This window comes from Canis aureus, chromosome 23 (genome assembly GCF_053574225.1).
Source record: "Canis aureus isolate CA01 chromosome 23, VMU_Caureus_v.1.0, whole genome shotgun sequence".
Classification (NCBI taxonomy): domain Eukaryota; kingdom Metazoa; phylum Chordata; class Mammalia; order Carnivora; family Canidae; genus Canis; species Canis aureus.
This window is the reverse complement of record NC_135633.1, coordinates 12,075,895-12,097,123: the sequence shown is the minus strand read 5'-3', so window position 1 is coordinate 12,097,123 and position 21,229 is coordinate 12,075,895. Positions and strand designations below refer to the sequence as shown.

At 38.5% G+C, this 21,229-nt stretch overlaps 1 protein-coding gene across 30 annotated transcripts in view; it reads right to left on the bottom strand.

Annotated features, from left to right (window-relative positions):
- SOX6 (SRY-box transcription factor 6) overlaps positions 1-21,229 on the bottom strand; it is a 665,852-nt gene that overhangs the window by 28,392 nt on the left and 616,231 nt on the right. For all 30 annotated transcript variants that reach the window (XM_077866355.1, XM_077866354.1, XM_077866356.1 and 27 more), the window contains one exon: positions 17,909-18,017. In XM_077866355.1, the coding sequence (XP_077722481.1) occupies positions 17,909-18,017 (109 nt within the window). The remainder of the gene's footprint in view (positions 1-17,908; positions 18,018-21,229) is intronic.

Here is a 21,229-nt window from a genome sequence, read left to right as displayed (position 1 = left end):
AAGAAATAGAACCTTAATAACAATAGGATTCAACTGACTTAAAGGAAAGACAGAAGGCCAAAAACTGAGGGAACAAACAGAACACAAATAGCAAATTACGAGACTTAAGCCCATCAAATTCAATAATCACATTAAATATGAATAAAGTAAATAATCCAACTAAAATCAGAGATTTTCAGAATGAATAAAGGGTTGAAATCAATGAACTACAAAACAGACACAGTAAAGACAATTTATAAAGCCAAGGGTTAGTAATTTAAAAAGATCAATAAAATGGATAAAGCCCTCGTTAGACTAATCAGCAAAGAGAGAAAACAAAAATCCCAGTATTCGGATTGAAAGAGAGGATTTTACTTTAGATACTACTTGCATTAATAGGATAATAAAAGAATATTGTGAATAACTTAATTCCAATAGACTTGACAACTTAGATAAAATGAACAAGACACAAACTACTAAAATTCACTCAAGAATAAATAGAAAACCTAAATACTCTTATGGCTCATAAAGAAACTATATTTATAGCCAACATCCTTCTCATGAAGAAACCTCCAGTCCCAAATGGTTTTAATGATAATTCTTTCAAAAATGTTTAAGGAAAAATTAAAATAGTTTTATGCAAACTAAGAAAGTAGAGGTTGAAGGAAAATTCTCCAATTTTTTTTTTTTTATGAGGTGGCATCAATACCCTGGCAAAGGATTTCAACATACATGCAAAAGTTCTTAATAAAATATTGGTAAATTAAAGCCAGCATTATGTTAAATAGATAATAAGTCATGACTAAGTAGGATTTCTCTCAGGAAAGTAAGTAATTTAACATCTGAAATCAGGCAAGGTAATCACCATATAACAAAACAAAGGAAAAAAACATGATCATCACTATAGAGTCAGACAATGGTTTTAAAAATTCAATACACACTCATGTCAAAAAATCCCAGGAAATTGGTAATAGAAGAGAACTTCCTCAGTCTGATAAAAAGCATTTAAGAAAAACCTGTAGGATATCATATTTATTACTGAACTACTACTTTCCTAAAAATGAAGAATAAGGCAAGGGATGTTTACTCTCACCATTGCTTATCAACACTCTCCTGCAGTAAAGAAATAAAACATATACTAATTAGAAAAGAATAATGCTATTTATATTCATAGATAATGTAATTGTTTTTTAATGAAAATCCTAAGGAATCTGCAAAATAATTATTAAAACTAGTAAGTGAATTTAGCAATATTGCAATATAAAATATAAAAACATAGAAATCAATTGTATTCCTATATATTAGCAGCAAACATTAGAAAATATTTTTTTAAGTTTACATTCATAATAGCATCAGAAAATAAAATACTTGGGAATAAATTAAACCAAAAAAATGTGCAAGACCTTTGCATAAAGACAATACATTTGTCAGTTAAATTAAAGAGGACCTAAAGGAATAGAGGAATATACCATGTTTACAGATCAGAAGAGTCCATATTATTAAAATGTTAATTCTTTCCAAATTTATCTATATATTCCACCCAATCCCAATTAAAAAATCTCCAAAAGACAATTTTGTTTTAGAAATTGGCAAGCTGATTTTAAAATTTTTATAAAACATAAAGGAGTAAGAACAGCCAAAACAAACTTAAAAACGTTGGAGGATTCAAAGTATTTGATTTCAAGATATGACATTTGTAAAAAACCAGAGTAAAAAAAAAAACAGCATGGTATTGGGACAAACATAGACAAATAGACCACTAGCATAGAATTCAAGAGTCCAGAATTAAACCCCACATATATGGTCAATTGCCAATAAAGACTAAGGAAATGATAGTCTTTACAACAAATAGTGCTAAAACAAGTGGATAAGTATGTGGAAAAAGATAAACCTTGACCTCTTATGACATAGTACTCTCAACAATTAATTTGAAATGAATCATAACCAAACCAAAAACTCAATGAATACATAGGAGAATATTTTAGTGACCTTGGAGTAATCAAAGGTTCTTAGATATACCCTATAAAGCACTAAATATACAAGAAAAATGCTAAGTTGAACTTTATCAAATTAAGACTCTGCTCATCAAAAAGTTGTTTAAAAATGTCAAAGCACGGACTAGAAAGAAATATTCGTTAAACACATATCTGACAAGAACTTATATCTAGAATATATGAAGAACTTCTACAGAAAAATAATCTAATTTAAAAATAGACAAAAGACACGACACTTTACAAAAGAAAATATAGTTATGGCCAATGAGCACATGAAAAAGTATTCCATATCACTAGTCATCAGGAAAATACAAATTAAAATCACAATAGATACCACTTCCCGCCCATTAGAATGACTTACAATACTAAACGTTGGGAAGGATATGGAGCAACTGGAACTCTAAAATATTGGCGGTGAAAGTATAAAATAGTGTAACCATTTTGTGAAACAGTTCAACAGTTTCTTAAAAAGTAAAACATACTTACCAATAACTCAGCATTTTCACACTTAGGTACTTACCCAAAACAAATAAAAATTTTGTCCAGAAATAGATTTATAGAAGAATATCATAGCAGTTTTATTCATAATAACCAAAAACTGAAAATAACTGGAGAATGGACAAATTGTGGTATAGCCATATAATGGGATACTATTCAAAATAAAATTGTTTTAACTCTTAGTTTTAAAAAAAAAAAAAACAGCAAAAACGAAAGAATCAAAAGAAGACAGAAAAGCAATCAAACCAAAGTAATCTTTTCCTGAAAGGTTTTTTTCTCCGTGGACCTGAGTATATGGCATATTTAGGCTATTGTGAACTCAAAGAGTTGGTCTCATTTACGTTAATAATAATTTTTATTGTAGAAATATATTAAGGAGGGTAAAAAGGCTTCTTAATAAAAAGAGATATAAATATATACCATTGGGTTGCTTAGCAATCACAGTATTTTAGGCTACTTCAATCTATCAACAGAATAGTTGATTTTCTCCTGTGGGATTCTGGAAAGAGTTACATGATACAGTTAATAGTCCCTTATTTGGGTTAATGGAAATAATGATAACGAATACATCAGAAACAAAAATATAGAAGATGAAGGCATTTTACAAAGGGACTTGAAAAACTAGGAAAGATGGAAGGTATTAATTTCACCATGTTCATCCCACCAAATCTATCTTACTATTGTAGAAGTCTAATTCACTGTGCTGTAGGAATGGCTGACAGCTGTCTGTCTATGATTTTGAAAGTTCTACAAACTTTACACTCCTGCTTATGCCAGAAAGGGAACTGACTTTCATTATAAAAAGGCTGCTTGGAATTCACATTTGATTTCTTCTTACAAAAACAACAAAACAGAAAATAATTAGACTATTCTTGGGTGCCTGGGTGGCTCAGTGGTTGAGCATCTGCCTTTGGCTCAGGTCATGATCCCAGGTCCTGGGATTGAGTCTCACATCTGGCTCCTGCATGGAGCCTGCTTCTCCCTCTGCCTATGTCTCTGCTTCTCTCTGTGTGTTTCTCATGAATAAATGCATAAAATCTTAAAAAAATAATAATTGGACTGTCCTTTTTGTTTACTTGACAGGAAAAGACATTCTATGGCTGAGCAAGAATCTTAACCATTAGGAAAGTGATGTGTTCATCTTATGAAAAGGGATACAAGGGGTGAAGGCTATGGTTTGCCCTCTATGTCTTTTATATAAGATTAGCTAGGGAGGTTAGCAAAAAATTACCTATTCATGGGTGCCATGATTTAAAGAAGGCAAATGCAAAATATGGATACATCTTCTGAGCTCACAGCTGGTGTAAGAATAGGAACCACTGGTGAGGAACCAAAGGTGAACTGCCTGTGGTACTTTGATTAAGGTGTTGATTCTTCATTTGTCCAATGTAGGGGAAGGACACAGGCAAATTTTCATTTCTCTGTTTTCATATTAAAGTTCTTTAATCACACTAAAAACAAATACCTTACTTACTTTGACTATAGAACTTTATAGCAAGAAATTCACCAAATAACCTAGATAGATAGATAGATAGATAGATAGATAGATAGATATTGTATACACATAAATAAAAAATTCCATTGGGCATTTTGGAAACAATCATTTCATTAGACTAGACTAGGCTGGAAGTCAGTTTCCAGGACAGACATACCATGTGTGCCAAGTACTTTTATATACAATAATATTTACAAAGGGCTTTCAGGAAATACATTGTCTGAATCCTCTTTCTAATCCTTTGAAATTGGTAGAGGGATAGATGTTTTCACCCCACTTTAGAGATGACAAAGACCAAGGCTCAGAGAGGTTGCATTAGCTTCCTCTGGAATAACCAGATGCCGGTATGCTGTTAGGAGCAGAGCCAGATCTAGAACCTAGGTCTTCAGACTTGCCACATGGTCCATTTGCCCTACACCAAAGCTATCCCAATCACTATTCCATGATCTGAAATAACTGAATTTCAAAGCTCACCATTCCTTGGCTGGAGCATTACTCTTCCCCTGTGAGGATGCCATTTCTCTGCCACAGCTAGGCACATTAGAGGAGCCCATTACCAGTTATGAAGTTCATGCCACTGTCTAATTGGTCTCTGAAATACTGCCCCACCAAAGAAGCAAGAGCATGCAAAGAAAGCATGGAGGACTGAAATTACAGCAGGAATTAAAACTATGCTAAATTAATGCATTCCTTAGTTGCAGGATTATGAGCAAGTGTTATCGTGGGTAAGGCTTCTATTTTTTTCCTGTTGGAAACTCCATTCTCTTTAAAAGATCAACAAGAAGAACCAAAAGGGAATTCCCTAAGGTCAGCTCTGAAGAAACATAAACCTCTAATTCAATAACTCTGCTACTGCTCTGAAAAAAGGCTTTATTATTGCAACATCCATATGGAGCCAATTGGACATTAATGACTAATCAATCCCTCCCCTTTCTATTCTACTTAAAGTGTCACAAACCATGTTTAGATTAGCCCATTTCCTGCTTAGGATTGCTCAAGATGTCTTTTGTTCTTTCAGGACCAGCCTGATGGAGGCAGCTTAAACAAACACACGACCAGAGTGGCGCAGGAGTTATAAAGTGCCATATGTGAATGAACAAAGGGGCTATACTAAAGCCTTTTGTGGTATTTGTTAATGTTTTTCATCTGAGCTTAAAAAGGCTTAATGACTTTGTGGTGAGCTGATGCATGTGGCTCGTGGCTTTGCAAAATGAAGGAAATTCTAACCAGTGATATACCAGTCTGTATTTTCAAGAGTCTCTTGCTTTCAGTTTTGGTGCCTATGTTTACTTTTTTTTTTTTTTAATTCTCAAGTTATATTTGCTTTACACAGATAGCTAAACAGAGACCTTCGTCTTGTTTCAATTATAGGATCCAAGGGCAACTGGGAATAACTTAGGTAATCCTTTATTTTAATGACCTGAAAGTAGCAGAGAACATCAAATATCCTACTTATTATCTATTTGCTATTTGTATGCACAGAGGAAAGTTTACAAGCTGTTGAGCCCAAGCAAAAAGATATCATTTAAGTTTGAACCAGAGACCACTGTAGATGAAGTAAGACAATAATAGGTTCTGGCTTCCTAAGTTTTCAGAAGAATCAGGCTCATATTCAAGTAGGTTCCCTTGGAGAATACAGAGGCTGGGAAAAGGTGGTAGATTAAATAATTCATGTTGCTCAGCAGTTTCTGGCTTCATCCAACTCAATACACTACCATAGACTCGACATGAAATTAAGGAGCACAAACCAAGATGAAGTGCATCTCAGAATTAGTTAACAAGGATACTACTAAATCCATCCTCTTGTTTCCATCCTTGTCACTCATCGATTGCCTTGGCCTCACTGTCTCTGCTGGACCATTATAACACTAGCCTTCTCACTGATATGCTTACTTTCAGCTTTGAGTCCCCAGTCTCCACTTAATACCTTTCCTAATTCCATCCACAGTGATCCATCACCAATGCAATTCTGACCAGATTACTCCTGTATTTAAAAGTCTTCCATGGTTCCCTAACCATTCCCTTCATCCCAAAAGTTGAAGTCCTTAGTAATACTTTCTATGACCTGTGCCCACCTTCTTCCCGAGACTGTGCAACCCAAAAGGGTAAGGGAGGACTATGTCTTATTCATAACTGTATCCCCAAGGTATTCTACACAAGTGGGCATAAGGTAAGTACCCAAATGTAGAGAGCAGTGGACATCTTCAATAGTGAAAATTTTAGGGTAAGACTCAGATACCAACATGTTGCTTTAGAACCTGAGAATTTGGGACTCCTGGGTGGCTCAGCGGTTGAGCACCTGCCCCTGGCTCAGGGCATGATCTGCGGTCTCAGGATCGAGTCCCACATCAGGCTCCCTGCCTGGAGCCTGCTTCTCCCTCTGCCTGTGTCTCTGCCTCTCTCTCTCTGTGTGTGTCTTTCATGAATAAACAAAATCTTTAAAAAAAAAAAAATCTGAGAATTTCTGAAATTAGATTTTGTATAAATCCCATTTTATTATATCCTATTAAATACCTTGCTTACTTGAACCCTCTGTAAAATAACAAGGCTTTGATGGGAAAATATACCCATCGTTGTCTGGGACTGAGATCACTGGTTCTAATCTGACTTCTTTTATTGACTTGCCACACCATACGATTCTGAAATCCCAGCTTCCCCATTTCCTGGGAAATCTTGAAAGGATGGTAGGGCAAGTCTGAGCTTTTTGGAAATATTAAATCTGGAAGCTATTCTGAGGTTGTAGGGCATGTGTAAATATATACAACTGAAGCATTTGAAGAGGCATATGATAGAGCTTCACTGGATAGCAGAGTCACTACAAAATACATAAAACGTGCTCACAGAATAAGAGAATTTGAACATGAGAGGGATATCAAAGATCACCTAATTCACATTCCTTATTCCACACGAGGAAACTGAGGTTTAGAGAGGTGAAATTGCCCAAGTCTCACAGTTAGTAAGGGGCAAAATCACAAGGAACTCAGATGTAACTAACCCCTAAGTTCCACACTTGCCATTAGAATTAATTTCTAAAATAGTCAGTTGAATTATTTCAATCATATCTGGACTTCCTTTTAAAACTCAGTAAAAGTCATTTAATTGGTTTCTCTTCTCCATTTGTTTTAGGGAATTTGCCTTTTACTAGAATGAGAAATGCAGATCGTGGGCGCAGTAGAAACTAATTTTTTTTTTATTAGGTTAAGGTATGAAAATAATATTAGAAGGATTTTGGGGCAACCAACTCATTTCCATGATCCACCAAAATTTCTTCACCCCGAGAATCTGGTGAAAGTATTTGAAAGGTACCTAATAATTGTAAAGTGTGAAAGACTGAAAAAAAATGTTCAAGTTTCTATTTCTCATTTCTTTTTCCTGCTTTTTAATGAAAACCAACAGAAAACGCTATTCCAATAAACACAACCAACTCAGCTCATCTTGGAGAAAAATGGGAGTTGGTATGGCTAAGATGCTGCATAGTTAGTTCTGGGTTTTAACTGTACATTTTACCTTTCCTAACTTGGAAAATTATTTCCTTTCTCTAAATGGTAACCCCATCTGATAAAAGAGAGCTAATCATTTATGCTTGGAAGGATCCTTGTGAAGATTAAACAGGAATGTAAATTTTTTAGCTCATCTACTAGAACCCAGGAACCACTCACTAAACAGTAGTTGCTGTTAGAAATAGTAGCAGTAGTAATGGCCAGACAAGTTAGCAGAATGTCCACTCCAGTACCTAGGATACAGCCGGTGTTTCACTCATAACTATTCCATTTCTAATCTTTCCCCATACTTGGTGATATTTCCTGTACTTCACAGTCCTGTTCTCCAGAGTAGTTATAAAAAGAAGCAAAAGTCAGCTGTAGAGCGCAATTTACTACTTAATAGAACTTCTTTTCTGGCCCAAAGCTAAAAATATTCAAAATGGTCTCTATGATAAAGAGCTAAAATGTTTTGGAATATGCATAGGACGCAACCCCCAAAGACCATCTCCTATCCCCCAGTTCCCACATGTGGAAACTGTAACCAGATGATGCTGCTGAGTCCTGACCAGAAAAAAAGGGAAGGGATCACTGTCATGTGAATTTATGGATCAGCTTTTTATAAAGGACTCATTTGGAATGACAAAGGATTAGGATTATTGACCGATGGTAATAAATGAAGGGCAAGGCAGTTTCAGGGACATTTGACAGTTGTTTTTCTTTCTCCTTTACTAACAGTTCTGTTAAATTTGCAACATAGAATGTCCATTCTCCTTTTCCATTTTGTCCTCATGTGGGACCAGCCTTCCCAGTGAAAAGTGAGCTTATATTCAAGCAGCATGGGGTGATTTCTCTACCATGAAAGTAAACCAGTAAGCCGCAATTTGTATTTTTAGTGTAAATTTAAAATGGTTGAATATATTGCTTATGAAATTTTCCTCTCCAGGGCTGAGACTTGGGATATTAAGTTTTAGTTCAGAGTTACTTTTTACAGCCTCCTCCTAAATGTAAGAGTCTGCAGTATGATGCAAATGCGGATGCATTCTTACATACTCCCTTCCCTCTGGTACCAAGACCTAACATGGGGCATCACATCTAGGGGTAAGTATTCACTGAACAAAGACAATTGGAAAAAACCACTGGCCACTAGCAAGAGGCAAAAGTACAACAGATCTGTAAGATGTCCATCAATCACAGTGGAAAAAGTGAAATCACACTTTTTTTTTTTTAAATGAGTAATATACCCAGGAAGAAAAGAAGTAGTTTTAATATGACTTGGATGAAAACCCTCCTAACACCTACTCAGCTCTCTGAGGATGTTATATGAAGAGATACCCATTGAATATTCCCTCTGAAAGGCTATTAAAGAGAACAGAGGAATAAAGAGGTGAACCACAGATCTCCCACACTAAACTAACTGCTGGTTTTGCATTATTTTTAACCTCTGTGATCTAAGCCGATCTTGAATGATTAGAAATTAATGCCTGTTTGTTTGGTGGCAAAGTCTAAATTCTTGAGCGTGGCATTCAAGGTCATCCACAATATGGAGCCCAGGGATTTCTATAACATGTTCAATTCCACAAATATTTACTGAGTACAAACAATAGGCGAGGCTTTTACTGGGCTTGATGGGAAACACAAGGGTGAGAAAGATGATTCTTCCCTTCTAGAACTTCCTTATGAATGACTATGTGCTTTACTGGGTCTGCTTGGGTTATTCCCTAAACTTCAAGTTCTTCCCCTTGTCTTTGCTCATTTTTTTTTTTTTTTTGTCTTTGCTCATTAACCTGAGCTTATCTCCAGCTCTATTTCTATCACAGAAATAGAGCCTGCCACAGTCATTGCTGTCCACAAAGTGCCACAGGTTCCTCTTCTAAACTTTTTTTTTTTTTTTTTTCTCTAATGATGTACTTGAACATGTAACCTCTTGGGTTGCTTTGCTTTCCAAGTGTTACTAATATTATAATCCCAACCACATTACTAGCTCTTGGAGCACATAGGGCAGCCCATCTTAAAAAAAAAAAAAAAAAAAGACTCTTCCCTCCATGACCATATGTACTGTGCAGTGGGCTTGTGAGTCTGACATAAGAGATAATCAGTAAATTATAACTTTTTTTATAATTTTTTAAAATTTGTATTTATTTATGATAGTCACAGAGAGAGAGAGAGGCGCAGAGACACAGGCAGAGGGAGAAGCAGGCTCCATGCACCGGGAGCCCTACGTGGGATTCGATCCCGGGTCTACCAGGATCGTGCCCTGGGCCAAAGGCAGGCGCCAAACCGCTGCGCCACCCAGGGATCCCAGTAAATTATAACTTGAACATGTGAGTAAAACTGAAGATTGGAGGCCCCTGAAGTATGGACAGACCCTGATTGGAAAGGTTTGGCTATCAGCACCAGCAGTTCAGTCTACAAAGAACCACCACTCAAGGGTATGAAATGGTAGGTAGTGGGCACAAGGAAACAGTCTTAGACAAGTGGAGTAAAATGAGACAATAAAGTAAAAGGAGATATGCAAAAATAAAATTATGTTAGTTTAAAAAAAGATAAGTTGGTAACAAAAAAGAAAAAGAGCTGGGTGGTTATTAACTTTTTGAAATAAGTTAGAAGCACAGTTATTAGAACTTGAGAAAGAGGAAAGGACCAGTTGGTGGTTGGGGGGAAGGTTGCAGCCTTGACCTTAAGCAGAAAGAATTTAAAAAGCACTCCAAATTAGCCTGATGCTCTTTAAATCCCACCAGCCTAAGGTTGGGCTGAATTCATTAGCTTGCAGACAGCAAGTCAAAAGGCTCTTGCTGCCAAGAGAGGATGATTCTGGGACAGGTAACCAGACCATATCCCAAGAGCCACACAGTCAGTCCAAACATGGCAGCTAGACCTCTATGAGGCAGGATTTATTCTAACGTGTTGGTGTATGTGAAGCAGACATACATAGCACTGAGGAAGCATGGACTGATTTTGTAGTCCCACTGGGAACATAAGCTAGCTGCTCTTATCTTGGATCTAATTTTCATGGTAGATGTTGTTTATCTTTTGTGGCCCAGTTTCTCATACAAGTTGGGGAAGTACTTCTGTGTGATTCAGTAATAGCAGAGACAAGCATTTTTTCCCTAGGGTAGATGATAGTTAGAAAACTAGATAGGGGTCTGGGGGGTGTGTGGGTGTGTGTATATGTATGGTGTTATACGCACTGTCATCAACACTTCGTTAGAGAAGAAGCCAGCCCAATGAGAAACCAGCTCTAGGCCAGGGCTAGGGTCCTTAGTAAATGGAGGCTAAGCTCTTCAGAATTTCTAGCTTTAGCAGCTCTGAGAAGCAGGTTGAGCTCCCTTTATGAAGTATTAGGAGATGGAGTTATACAGGAATCTTGACATTTCACTCTCTTGCCCCATCAGGGCTATCCATCACTTGGAGAGTTCAATGGAAATTGTTTTCCACCAACATTAAAAGTTATTTGGGAGCTTTTAAGACACAGCAAATATATTTCTTTAAGAGAACTTTATTTGCTTGTTTAAGAGAGCGGCACTTTATATATAGTGCTGATATAAACTGGTGCACAGGATCCTCTAAAACTGTTTATATCCACAGTAAAATACATTTTTGTGATACTCATACAACAGAGTTAGTCCGGAGCCAAGGGCTTTGTGAACTCTGCTTATCTCCCAGCCTGGGGCTGTTATTCAGTCTTCACCAGGTCTTGGGTCTCCCTGGTTACTGATCCTGGCTTCGGAGCCCAGCCTGCTGGTTCCATAGAAACTGCTTTGCCTATTCATTTCTCTAAGATTCCTGGAAACACTGTTTTAGGCAGGTATGGAAAGTCAGACTCACAAGCCCACTGCACAGCTCTGGTTAGTGCTCCCTTCTGATTTACCTCAGTCTTTTCTTTTAATATGTACAATTTCCCATCTTTTATGCCTGATATATACTCTAGTACTTGGATTCCTGATCTGGGGCAAAGACATCTCATAATAGAGATAGTATATTTCTAGAATAATTTCATTTCTTTAAAAGGTGGTGTAGTCCTTAATTGATACTTGTTACATTCTTAGTTGACTTAAAGGTGAATGATTTCGATTATATGACAGTATAATAAGGCAGTTAAAAATCTGTCAATTGGAAATCACTTAGACCAACTTCTTTACCTACAGATGGGAAAATTCAGGGAAAGAAAGTGACCTGCCAAGGATGGAGCAACTAGAATTTAAGTCCCCTAGTCCTTGAGCAAATATCTGAAGCGGTATCATGTGGAGAAACGTAAGTTTAATTTTTTGGAACCCAGAAGTCAGACTAGGACCACTGTGTAAGAAATTACAAGGAAGCAGAGACAAATTCTGGCCATCAATAACAAAGAATTAATAATTAGAATTGGAATGAGCTTCTTAAGAAGTAGGGAGTTTTCTGTTAATAGGTTACTAGATGCATTTGAATAGAAGAGGGGTGATCCCTTGTCAGGGATAAAGGAAGGGATTTCTCAGCTGAAACTGTGAATTTGATGATGTCTCTCCTTTATTTCAATTCTGAGAATCTAAGTTGCAATGTGAAGCACTGTATTCCGGCGGGTTTGAACTAATAATGACTTTCACATTCCAAAGCATAAGCAGTTGTAGCCTTTAAACCCCACATCAGATCACACTACAGCTTCCCTCTGCTGTCTTGAATGAGCCGCCTATCTTCAAGTCAGTCTTCCCTTTCCACCAGGAATAAGGATCCGAGGAGGGCAAAGGGAATGAGAAAAGCTTCAGAGATTTCTCAGAGTGTGAGTCAAAGGTTAAACAGAATTTTTAAGAGAAAATAATATTAGTATTACTAGTAATAATAATATTTAGTGGTACATTTTTTAGGATGGGGAAAAAAAAGGAAAAGTCATGGTCTCTTATTTGTCTACAGCCAGAGAGCTTAGGTTGACAATAAGAGAGCTAACCTGAGGTATAAAACACAGAAGCAATCAGAAGTTCACCAAAAAAAATAAAAAATAAAAAATAAATAAATAAATAAATAAATAAAGCTTTTAGAAGGGTTAAGGCCATATTGGCTGGGATCCAATTCACAGTTCAGTACAAATCTATAAAACTCTTCTAAGCAAATCGGGGAATGTGAAAGCAACAGTTCGAAAAAGGACTGTTCTTGGTGCACATATCCATTTCCACTCGAATCAATGCAAGTTTTTAATACGTGGAGGACAGACAGCAAACACATCACCGCAGTTTCAATCCAACGTCCAGAAGTCTGGCCAATGATAATCACTTTCAGAGCTCATCCCTTTCGGAGCTCATTGTCTACTATTCCCCACATCAAAATAAGGTGCAGCCTCCCTCTAAGGCTGGGACACAGTAATCGAATTTGGGAATTTAAAGAGGTGTAGGGAAAATGTTTTCTTACTCCAGATCTTCCGCAAAATGGAAAAAAACTAAGTATCTCTTTAGAGATCCCAGGTATGAGAGAGAGAGGAAATGGGTCAGAAAGAATATGAAAAAGAAAGCAAGCCACAGCTGTTATTGCTGGGAGAAGAGAAGAGGATGGAGAAAGGAGGGGCCCATCTGTGAAAGGCAACTGGGAATGACTACCAGAGAGAGCTTCTCATCAATAAAAAGAAAAGTTCAAGGGACCCGAAAACTGGATTCAACAAGTGACACAAACACCCTCTCAAAGATCCTGAGTCTCCTCTTCTATTTCTCTGAAAAATTAAAAAAAGACCCAAGTGGAAGTGATTGTGCCCAGATCACCTTTCTTATAAGAAATACATTCTGTCTCCAAGAAGACCTTACCAATGATCTTCAAATTGGAAGGGACTTTAGAGATAATGGAATCCAGAAGCCTCTTTTAAAAAATAAGTTGAAAGTTACTTGAAGGCCATCCTTTAGTAAAAGAGCCTTAATCCAAACCTCCCAATAATGGGCCAGCACCCTTCCTACTATAGTTGGCACCCTTGAAATCAGGAGAGTTGGGGGGAAGCATAGCACTCTCATCGGGGGAAAACAAGGAGAGGAGAGGTGCCATGTGAAGAGTCCATAAAAAGTCAAACAGCTGTTCATCATTCTTAATACATGGTGACAGGCTCCACTAATCAAGTCCTCTCTTCCTCCCACGTCCCACATAGGAGCTAACACATTTTGTGTGATCCGTACATAGTAAGCCTTCAACTGCTTCAAAGTATAACAAGACCTTACACATGTTTCCTAAGCCCCCAGCACCAATGAATTTGTAGTTTTATAAATATCATGGTGAACAAGAAATGCTGTCTTGTCATATTCAAGCCAAATAACAGCTGGACTTTAAAAATAAAATTTTGAAGGCATTTGCCTTTTATATTTTTAATTTCTGTTTTCCTGGCTTATGGTTTTGTCATTTGATTTTGATGAGTGTTTAATACACATGCACAGCTGCCTCTTTGGGTGACCTTTCCCTTGCTGCTTCCATGCTCAGAGCTATGAAGCAGGTCCACAAGTTGCTTACTAAGTGATATTGGCATTTTCACGACTGGCAGATATTTTCCTGGGAAGCCCAGCTGGAACAGGGCCTCATCTCTTAAGCTGACGCACTTTAGTCTCTTCATAAGCCTCATAGGAGGATGGGGTGCAAGTGAGAGGACAGCATGGCCCCTTAAGATAGCTGTTCTGCATTATTCACAAGAGCCAAGACAAGGAAACAACCTAAGTGTACATGGATGAATGAGCAGATAAAGATATATATTGCATTTTCCCTCTCCCGCCCTCTCTCTCTCTCTCTCTCTCTCTCTCTCTCTATATATATATATATATATATATATGTGTGTATATATATATATATATATAGTCTTGTTATACTTTGAAGCAGTTGAAGGCTTACTATGTACGGATCACACACAAAATATATATATACATATATATACATATATATATATATACACACACACAATAGACACACACACACAACTCTTGAAGGAGTTTTGGTGGATGAATATTATTCATCCACAAAAAAGAAGACAATCCTGCCATTTGCAACAATGTGGATAGACCCTGAAGACAAAATGCGAAGTGAAACGAGAAAGACAAATAATACTGTTGTCTCACTTACATGTGGAATCTAAAAAGGACAAACTCAGAAACAGAGTAGAATGGTGGTTTCCAGGGACTAGGGGGAGGGGGAAAGGGAGAGACGTTGGTCAAAGGGTATAAACTTCCAGTTTTAAGATGGATTGGCTCTGGGGAGAAGCTAATATACAGCATGGTGACTATAATGAACAATATTGTATTACATACTTGAAAGTGGCTAAGAAGGTAGGTCTTAAATTTTCTCATAAAAAAATGAGGTGATTATGTAAGGTGATAGATGTGTTAACTAACTTGATTGTGGTAATTGTTTCCTAATAGACACGTGTACCAAACCATCACATAGTCCACCTGAAGTTTAGTGTTATATATCAGTTATATCTCAGTAAAGCTGAGGGTAACATTTTAATGGCTATGCCAGGCCAGAGGAAACATGGACATGATCATGTGTGGACTGAGAAGAGGTGACCTGAGCTGCAGAACTCACCTGCCAACTGAGCTTACCTAAGTAGCTTTCGCTCTGAATCTCTGTGGGCGCAACCAAGTCTTGAACTTTTTAGCACTTTTCTCAGCGATGATTTTGCCCATCTGTCTGTATACATTTCCCTTTTAATCTTCTGTCTTCCTGCACTAGACTTTAAACTCCAAGAGGTCAGGAACATATCTGTTCTGCTTCCCTTGGTTTATCTAGTGTCTAGTTCTGGCACCTGGTGGACCCTTAGGTAATGTATAGTTTTGTTTTGCTTTGTTTTGCTTAGACCACAAACTGACTAAAGGAGTTTCTAAGTTGTACTTATTCTGCTGCTGCAGTCCCCTTCTTATTCCTCCTGTGTAGGGAAATGTGAAGGAGCAAAGTAGAGAACGGATCATGTGTACCTGCTATCTGCTCTGACTTTAATAGGAACTGTAACTCCAGCAGGCTTTGCAATCAGCTCTTACTTGAACAGACGCCAGGAAATATCCCGAAGTCAGCAGAAGAAGGCTGCTGCCCATCCCAGCAGTCCTCACAAAGGCGGTGCGCTGCTGTCCATCTGAGAGGCGGTAACTTGACTCCATTCATGAACTCACAGTCCCCCAAAGCACATGAGGTCTCAATGGCAGCCCTGGGCAAGCTTCTGAAGGGAGGTTTTCACACGCTCCTTAAGCTCCTGGGCCACTACAGCCCTTCTACTATTACACTCATCAGGCATTGCTGCTGTGTGCGATAGAGTAACACGAGAGCTGGTGTATGGCATGACTTGCTATATTTAGGGGAGAGGAAATGGGCCATACTGAGGAAGGTCACAAGGAGTTTGTTCAGAAAAGTGAAGGCACCACGTATATATCTGTGTATGCAGGGCACGCCAGTATAGCACAGTGTTCAGAAGCATGGGTCCTGGAGCCTGGCTGCTGGGATCAAGCTCTACCCTTACTAGCTATGTGACTGGTGGCAAGTTTCTTAGTTTCTCTCATCTTTAGTAGTCTCTTCTGTAAAGTGGAAGACATATAATAATACCTTCTATATGGAGTTGTGTAAGGTTTACATGAGAAAATGTGTGTAAAAAGCTTAGCACAGTCTCTGGCAGGTAAGTGCTTCAAAAACGTTTGCTAACAAGCACACAACAAGAACAAAAACCAAAGTAACCAGGAAATTGGTCTGAATCCAGATGATCTGGATACTGAAAGGGATTTTCAAAGACATTTCTATACAATATGTTTCCCTCCAGTTAAGTGTTTCATTTTTTCCTTTCATAATGGCTAATAACTCCAATCCTGCTTTTTAATTATCAAGTGCATAATATCATTAGCTAAATCATTAGCATTATTGAGAGGTAACTGACCAAGTGTATACCCATTATACAATTAAGAAACTGGAGGAAGAATGACAGATTAAGAGAACTTCTGGAACAAGGGTAAGGTGATAGAACTCCACACCTCCTACTAGTCTATGGAAAAATGAATGAACTGAATACTCCAAAGGGATGAAAAATGTTATTTCGCTGTGTACGGTCAAAGGTTTAGATACCCTGTGGTACAATCCTGCAACAAAATTGAGATGGGCCAGGCCTGAACAACTGGTTTCCTAGGCCAAGGAACCTCAGTCCTCATGAGGAAAACCCCACACTTCTAAGTGTCAAGGTCACTGTACTCTTGGTATACATTCTTCATGGAAGTCAGCGAATGCAAATCTGGTTCTGAGTCCCCTTTATCCCTCCCTTCCTCCTCCTTCTCCTCCTCCTTCTCCTCCTCCTCCTCTTCCTCTCTTCTGTCCTCCCCCCTCCTACCCCCCCCACACCAATCAGAATTTAACACCTTGTCCCCGGGACTATCATTGAACATCTGTGTCTCCTACTGGCATTAAACAAAATCTGCCTTCTGGAAATTCTCTAAAGTGCTTCCGAATGTCTGACACCGTCCATCTTTTAGTACTCAAGCCAGAGACTTCTCAACTGCCTGGATGGTCCCGGGCTTTCACCAGAAGCCCTACCCTGTTTAGATGTGGCTACAAATGTCTTCGTGTATTTTCAAGGGATTAAGGTCCTGGAAGAAATTCTGCCAATAAAAGAGGATAATAGTAAGATTCTTCTCTTTAAGCTAAAGAACTTCAGCTGGGACCCAAGATGGGTGAAGTATTGTGTTACTCTGAAGAGAACAGATTAATCTTCCCTGACTGGTGGGAGGGATTTTGCCAAAAGAACAGCTAACGGGAAAACCAGTCCCTACTCTGTGATGACACAGTAAATAACCAGGCAACATTACTACCGAAGTGCTGACCTAACTCATAAATTGTACCCAGCCTCTGGGGAGCAATTTCTGCTGATTTGCTGCTTGTGCATTTAAAACAAACAAACAAAAAGGGAAGAGGAGTGGACAGGCATGGATAGTGCTATGGGTAAACCCACTGAGAGTGAAGCTCGTCTTTCCATCTAGACTTTCAAAAGATTTTAGTGACGCTTAGTGCTCGGGCATGGGCCCTGCCCGAGGATGCATTGATTTTATGCGAGATCTGCTGCAAACCATCAGTTAGTTCCCAAAGTGGTTTGACTGTACCTGGGACTCACGTGATTTGGGGTTGAAACAAAAAATCCTCCTTTATATGTTAAACATATAACATATGTTTAAACAAGAAGTTTAAACAAGAAGTCAGTGACATGGATGACACACAGAATTCCAACACTCACTGGAATGCAGAGGGTCCCTTGATACAAAAACTTGAAAACAGCAGCTTGAAGTCCTCAAATGGCTACGTGTTCAGTAATGTGGGCTCTAGCTACATCTCAACATCCTCAGCTATAATATGTAATGGAGGCTAACATTTCCTCTGCTTTGCCAAAAAAAAAAAAAAAAATCCAGCCGGTACTCCCAGGAAAGATTGTAGAAGGCCCTAGAGCTAACTCAGTTGCATCGTCACAAATGCCCAGAGCAGCAGAAAAGAGCTACGGAAAAGCCACTCACCCTCTGCATCTTCTGGCCGAGTTAGATCGATGACACCTGGGCCCAGCTTTCCATCTTCACTTGACTTTCCTGTTAACTGAGGCCCCAAGTTCTCAAAGCGTGTTCTTTCCTAGAGGAAAGAATAATCAGAGGCTTATTCTAGCTTCTGAAGCAGCCACTTTTCCCTTCCAGCTTCTATCCTGCTTCGTGGCCAAAACTTGGATTTACAAACAACTCGTTTCTGATCGACTTGGGGGCTCCGGAAAGCTTTCAGGAAGGTTCCACTAAAGCCTAGTGGTGCCACCGACAGCGCCGACAGTGTCTACAGCAGAGTACCTGTAAGGAAAGGAAGCCGGCGCCGGGAAGCCCTCCGGGTGGCACCGCGCATCTTCTCTCAGTGGGATTTGCGCCAGGCGTCTAAAAGGAATGCAAGTGAAAGGTTTGAGCCTCAAGTGCAAAACTTGAAAGAGCAATTCCCATTAAGGTATATACTGCTAGTTAACGGGAGAGGAATTTTTCTCATTTAGAGATCACAGTTCGCATTGGTATTCCTGAGAAAATACAAATCAGGATTTTAGGCAAGAGGATTTCAAAACGAAATGTGTCAAAGGGGGTGGATGAGATGACGGCACTGATGCTCCTATTTTGCTTGGGAGTTTCCACTTCCCAGAGAGTAAGAAAGGCGATTACCCCTAGCCAGCCATTGAGTGGGGAAAGTAGAAAATCTCCTGCCGCTGGAGGAGGGAAACTCCAAGATGTCCCACTCTGTCAGCCAGTTCTTCTAGGACAGGGAGCCTGAAAGATGGCACTGAACTCTCCCTCTGCAGCTCTCTGGATCAGTAGCAGAGGGCTCACTGAGCGTCACTGAGATGGTTTTCTTGTCTGCAAAAACACAGCACGTGTCCCCTTCTCACCTTCTTGCTACTCTCCACACTCAAACTTGGCTTTGTGTGGTGCTTATGAATGAATGAAACCTTGTTGTTCATTACTATGAAACAATATTAAATGTCATGTCAGCTTGAATTTACAGACATGAAATAGCAGCTTCCAGCCCCGGGAATGGTTTCTGCATGTTATACTTAATGCATTATGCAGCAGTAGAGTGCTGATTGCTGTTCAGTCTATTGTTCAATGACCTAGTTCTGTACTGAGCATGTTCGGCATTAGATGGAAACACTCTGCGAGTGTTCTCTTCTGTAAGATGTTTAGAAACTTGGAAATATTCTTAAAGAGCAAACATACAATTACTTGATAGAGGCTGTGTCTCATTTGTACAGTCTCACTACATTTGTGCTTTCTAATATGATTATTTTTGAATATCATTATATTTCTATAATTAATTCCCATCAGTCAAATTGTGCAGGAAGTCTTCCAGTTCCCCTTCATCATGGAATATGTTGAAATCTGTGTTGGAAGAAAGCACAGCATAAACCTTGCTTTAATCTAGCACCGTTTCTATGAAAGATTTGCAACAAAATTATAATCATGAATTTCCCCAACCGGGTAATACTAACTGGTTACAATAGTGGGCTATGGGGAAACCTCTGAAATAGGACACTTATAAAAAACAGAATGAAAATAAAAAGCAAATTAGGCATGGTTCCCCAATATCTTCTTATGTGAAAACACCGCTGCACAAGAACAAATTAACCCAGATGCAGGCCACAACAGAAAGCAAACCACAAGCCATGTGGGAGTTTCACACGTTGTCTGGGGGGAGGACAGCTGCTTTTAATCAGCCAATTTCTATTTTTGAGTAGCACTTCTGGTTGTCATGATGTAAAGGAAAAGAATTAAAGTGAAGATGAGTAGTACCAGGGAAAGCAAAATATTCAACCTTTGTTTTATCACATTGTTTCGCATTTCAAATATTTGCATGTGAATGCTTTCCCTATGTTAAATGCAAAAGGAGTTTTGATGTGACACCTGCAATCTTCTTGGAAGAACAACCTTTAGCTGTATTTTCATGGGGGGAAAAACAACTTTCTCTGAAAATCAACAGACCGTGCTACCTATCAATATGCATATTTCAAGTATCTTTCTAGTCATTCATTCTCTTTGATTTTACCGGAAAATATTCTCAGTAAAAAAAAAAATAAAGTTCCTGAAAGAATATCAATATTTTGACAAGGAAGGAGAAGAGGGAAAATTACATGCCATGGTTTGTAAAATCCTGAGACAACAAAGCTTACATGATGATAATATCTTTTCTTTTATAAAAAATGAAGTGCACTCACAATTCAGTATTATCAGCTTGTTTTTAATCATAACAAAAAACATTCAGAACATTCAACAACACATTCACAGTGTCTTTGAAGTCATACATTTTTCTGACTTCATTGAAAAAAAACATTCTTCTGCAGAGATACTTTCCTTATAAAATATCAATATTTTGACAGAGTAGAAGTCAGGGAAGAATATTCTATGAAACACTTGTTAAACAGGCAGAAAATAAATCAATGATAAAAATTGTTTTGGGCAGTGGGCTGCATTTTATATTTGGTAATATTAAGCACTTGTGTTTGAGATTAAAGAAGGACCCTGCAAAGCCATGCCCTTTCATATAAATTTCTACCTAGCCTCCCAGAAGATTTCCTTCTTCAAAGAATAGCTCAGAATATTTATTTGCCAGCCACATAACCATAAGATAAGAGAGCCCGATGTCTACAACTTAGCTCCAGGCAGCTGGGCTAAGCAAAGGTTTTACCAGTGAGGCTGAACATGAGCCTGGTGAATACAGGAGGTGGACATGGGCACGGAGATTCGCTCAAAGATTCTTTGGTTCCAAGAGGCTTCGACTCCTGGCCAGTAAGTGCCAATGGGCATGCCCCTACGTCAACCAAATATAGACTGCGAGAGGCAAGTTCTTCACCGCAGATTTTTCCACGCACTTGAACTAGCTCTCACAATATACACAGCTCCCAAGTAAGATATTTTGGAGATGTAAGCAAAATAGCTCAATGCTAATTGAATCTCAACTCCCCCTCCCCAGGAAAGTCCCCAATCTTCACGTTGACGGCAAAATGTGCATTTTACATGCAGCGATGTGATCAGACACTTACTTATGCATTGTCAGTCACAAAACATGCAGGCAACATAAAAGTTATTGAAAAAAATTAAAGTCTGAAAGTCAGCCCTGCTGTGTTGTAGGACTGTTGGCTCTCTAAGTGCTTTGAAATTATGATGTATGAGATAGATGTTGCATATTAAGTAAAGATATTGAAATGATAAAGCCCCCTTTAGTGAGAGCTGATGAATGTTCAATGCTACAAGCCACAAGACGCTGGCATCCATCATCTTCACATATTATCAGAGTCAATGACGGGGCAGCCTCACTGATGA